This window comes from Pygoscelis adeliae, unplaced genomic scaffold, assembly GCF_000699105.1.
Source record: "Pygoscelis adeliae isolate BGI_AS28 unplaced genomic scaffold, ASM69910v1 Scaffold190, whole genome shotgun sequence".
Lineage (NCBI taxonomy): Eukaryota > Metazoa > Chordata > Aves > Sphenisciformes > Spheniscidae > Pygoscelis > Pygoscelis adeliae.
In genome coordinates this window covers 769,506-773,637 of record NW_008823922.1, presented here as the reverse complement: position 1 = coordinate 773,637, position 4,132 = coordinate 769,506, and the positions used below count along the sequence as shown (strand labels likewise).

Genomic DNA, 4,132 nt, shown 5'->3' with positions numbered 1-4,132 from the left:
TTATTCCGGCTGATGTGGGAGCCAATATCTGTTCTCTGGTGTTCAGCTGTAGCCAAAGGTTTCTAACAAGATAGCAATAATAACAGGAACTTACTCTCACTTCCCCTTCATCCCAAAATAACTGTAATTACCTCACATGCAGCTTTCTAATTAGGAACTGTTGTTAATAGGAATCAAAAACATCAGTTAGGCAGAGGAGATTATTTGAGAAAGGCAAAAAAGTCCGTAAGACAAACTTATGCGTTAACAGCATTTATAAATACCTTTTTTGTCTGATTTTCCTCCAGTACCTCTGTGTCAGATCATTTGGGTGGAAACCTGTGTTCAGCGTTGCTTTCCCCAGTGTCGCTTTCCCCAGTGTCCTTCCCGCTGTCCCAGAACCTGTAAGAATTGCTTCCCGATTCCTCCTTGATTTGCCTCCTCATAATTTTCCAGTCTTTCCACTCCTTTTTTTTTTTTTTTACCCAAAAGACATCTCCTCTTTTACATGATTGTGCAGTTGAGCAGCAGCACACCTTGTACCATGCAGGCTGTTAGACCCTCTAGGTTTTACAGGAGGGAGAGCAGAGTAGCCTTTCTAACAACAAAGGATTTGGCTGAGAAGCCTCGGTTATAAGGTCGTGTATAACTCCTTCTTTAAGGGAGAGCACAATGTGGACTAAAGTGTTGTCTTCTCTGCATTGTAAGGGTTTGTCCTTGATAGACTGTGTGATAAAAGCTGGTCTGCGCACCTACACAGGGGCACAGGCAGGCAATGGCAGGAGGGAGAACCCAAACAACACCCTGCCCCGGTGGCTCCCAGGCCCGTCCCAAGAGCCATCAGCCCATCCCCATGCACACGGAGGAGCACAGAGGCACAAGGGCAGGTGGGGGCTCCCCACTGCCCCAGTCAGGGACATGAGCCCCCACCCGGCTCTCCCAGGGCTGCCCCAGGGGACCCTCAGCCCCACGGGCCGGAGGGACACCCAGCATTAGGGGTCCACAGGAGTGCCCTACAGTCTGAACTGCCCAGGAATATGGGACACATTACGGGATGCAGGGAAAAGCATTTGGGGGTTGTGCGAGACGACTTATGGGATGTTTGGGGAGGGGACCAAAGGTGGGGAAATGAGGGATCTGGGTGATTTGGGAAGGAACAAATACTGAAAACTAGAGAGGGATAAAGGGGTGTTAAGGACCAGTGGTATGTAAACAGGGTCTGGTCACTTGGGTAACGAGAGGATCCCTGACCAGCTACTGGATGTCCAAAGCCAGCTTCTGGGGATCCATAGGGTTAGTGAGGGAGTGGTCTGTACCAGCAAGTGGAGTGGGCTTGCACCCTCGGGGGCCTGTACACCCAAGTGCCAGCAACTGGGGAGACTGGTGGGATGCGGGAGCCAGCTACTGGATAGATCAGTATAATCATAACATAAAAATGCTGCTATGATCTAACAAACAAGGATTTACAAATGCAGGAAATTAAAAATTAAATTTATAAACCAAACCATAAAATATACAGAGACATGGGAGAGGCACTATATTACTTTCTCTATATTTTGGAGGAAGTTTTTTATTTGATTACCTCTTTTGGGTAGGCTTCAGCAGTTGTTCCCAGCATAGGAAATATGTTCCTGAGGCCCAGAGGTGTGCCAGCTTTACCATAGAGACTAGCCTCCTCTTTGACATCCAGACCACCAGCTCTGTTGCTACGTAAGAGGTGCCCTCATACACTGGCAAGGAGAATTACTAAAATAACTATGCAGCTCTTTAGACTTATGGCTTCCCACAGCTTTGGCTTGTTTGAGACTAGTGGCACCAGGTGAGGTATTGCCTGCTTTTGAAGTACGTCATGCCTGGTTTAAAAACAAGAGTAGCAAAAAGCAAAGGGAGTATAAGTAAGTTTTTCTTTGTTTTCTTCTAGTGCCATTTCCAAGAATTCCTTGAAGAGGTCCCTGCTGGAGCTAGAATGTCATTTTACATGGACTTTGCTCAAGCAGGATGTGGACCTTGATGAGCTAGAGGACACTATAGTCGATCAGATCGAGTTTTTTATTAAATCCAACATCACAAATTATAATCTGCTAGCCTATGTATGCCACCTAAAGAATTCAAATGAGGAAGCCCTCAGAAATCTCCAAAAAGCCGAAGAAGAAATTAAAAAAAATTATCCAGATGAAATTGCCAGGAGAAGTCTTGTTACCTGGGGGAACTATGCCTGGATCTATTACCACATGGAGAGATACAAAGAAGCTCAAACTTACGTAAACAAAGTGGAAAACAGCTGCAAAAAGCTTTCAAGTACTGCTCAATGGAAGATTCAGCTTCCAGAGATCTATGCTGAGCAAGGATGGGCATTATTAAAGTTTGGGGGAAAATACTACATGAGAGCAAAGAATTGCTTTGAAAATGCTCTGAAGAATGAACCCGATAACCCAGAATTTAATGCCGGCTATGCAATAGCAATGTATCGTTTGGAAGATTTTTCTCACAGACAACGCGAAGATGAAAGCCTGTCCATCGAGCCCCTTAAGCGTGCAGTGCAACTGAATCCAAAGGATACTTTCATTATGGCATTACTTGCATTAAAACTTCAGGACTTCAAGCGAGTTGATGAAGGGGAGACGTACATTGAAGCAGCAATGCAGAAAACCCCCGACCTTCCTTATCTCCTGCGATATGCTGCTAAGTTTTACAGAAGGAAAGGAGAAGTGGACAAGGCACTGAAGATTTTGAAAAAGGCCATAGCAGTGACACCAAGATCTGCCTTTTTGCATCACCAACTAGGACTGTGCTACAGAGCAAAGCTGTTTCAATTGAAAAAGACTACAAGATATCCCCCTCAAGAGCAAGTGGAGGAACTCATCCGACTTTCCATTTTTCATTTTAAAATAGCGATTGACCAAAAGACAAAATTTTTTTCTGCCCATATTGACCTAGCAAAGATGTATGCAGAAGGAAAGAGGTATGAAAAAGCAGAAGAGACATTTCAGAAAGCGTTTCAGATAAACATTCTAGTCGATGATGATAAACAAGAATTCTACTACAATTATGGCAATTTTCAGCGTTTTCACATGAAATCGGAATCTGAAGCCATTAGGTATTACACAGAAGGGCTGAAAATCGAAAAAGATTCTTATGTAAGAAGTAAGTGCAGAAGTGCTCTGAATCAATTGTTGGAACGGAGAATTCAGGGAGGTTTAGGAGATGCAACAGATTTTGGTACACTTGGGCTCATTCATAATCTAAATGGTGAGAAACAAAAAGCAATTGAGTGCTATGAGAAAGCCGTTGCATTGTGTCCCGACAATGAAGAATATCTGAATGCATTATGTGAGCTACAACTTTCCATCTCAAGCTAAAGCTCCCAAAAATCCTTCACGCCAAAAAAATCCCCAAACCCAAGGACATTTCAACAGACTCTCAAAACTACTTTTTTTTTTTTTTTTTAAGGTTGAAGTTATAACCAGATGAAACATCTGGTGGCATTACTTTCTGGTGATAATGTAGAAACTGCAGATGATGATTGTTCATTTGTTTGTTCATTCACAAACAGAGAGCATGCTTGGAAAGACTAAATAATAGCTAAGCTATCTTAGTCTTCAATGCTAACACTGATATAAAGGTTGTGTTTAAGTGATGATCTGTAGAACACAGAACTAAGCTGGAAATCAGATCTTACCTTCTACTGAGAAAAAGATAAGGGAATTGTATTGTAGTATTTCATCTATCCACTTGAAAAGCATGCTTATACACAAATGGAATTTGATGCTTTTTCAAATATTTAAGAAATGTCTGTCTTTAGTGTTATTTAGAAGCAGCTTTTGTTGAAGACTTGTTCAGTTTACTCCCTTGTATGTTGATTAACTATGAAAAATAACCACTGTTTGGCTAGTTCACTGGAAAGCTTACAAAACATGCATTATTTTTGTGAACTATTAAAGAGCATTGCACCCATTGACTGTTGCTTTTGGTATCTCCCTGCTGCTCAGTCCTCATGTTAGTAGATGAAAGAAAGGGAAACGGCCATTCTAACAGGGATAAAGTTTTGGCAGGATATGAAAGGGTCAGGAGACAGCCCCATTTATTTTCCCAAACTCTCAGCAAAGCTTCAGAGGTGTTGCACCAAAGAATTGAACTGTGCACAAAAGAACAG

The 4,132-nt window shown here is 42.5% G+C and overlaps 1 protein-coding gene across 1 annotated transcript in view; it reads left to right on the top strand.

Moving 5' to 3' along the window:
* The window catches only part of LOC103913642 (interferon-induced protein with tetratricopeptide repeats 5-like), a 4,727-nt gene extending 804 nt beyond the window's left edge, over positions 1-3,923 (top strand). The window contains exon 2 of the mRNA XM_009320168.1: positions 1,901-3,923. Coding sequence (XP_009318443.1) covers positions 1,901-3,338 — 1,438 coding nt within the window. The 3' untranslated portion in view covers positions 3,339-3,923. The remainder of the gene's footprint in view (positions 1-1,900) is intronic.
* Positions 3,924-4,132: the final 209 nt, after the last annotated feature.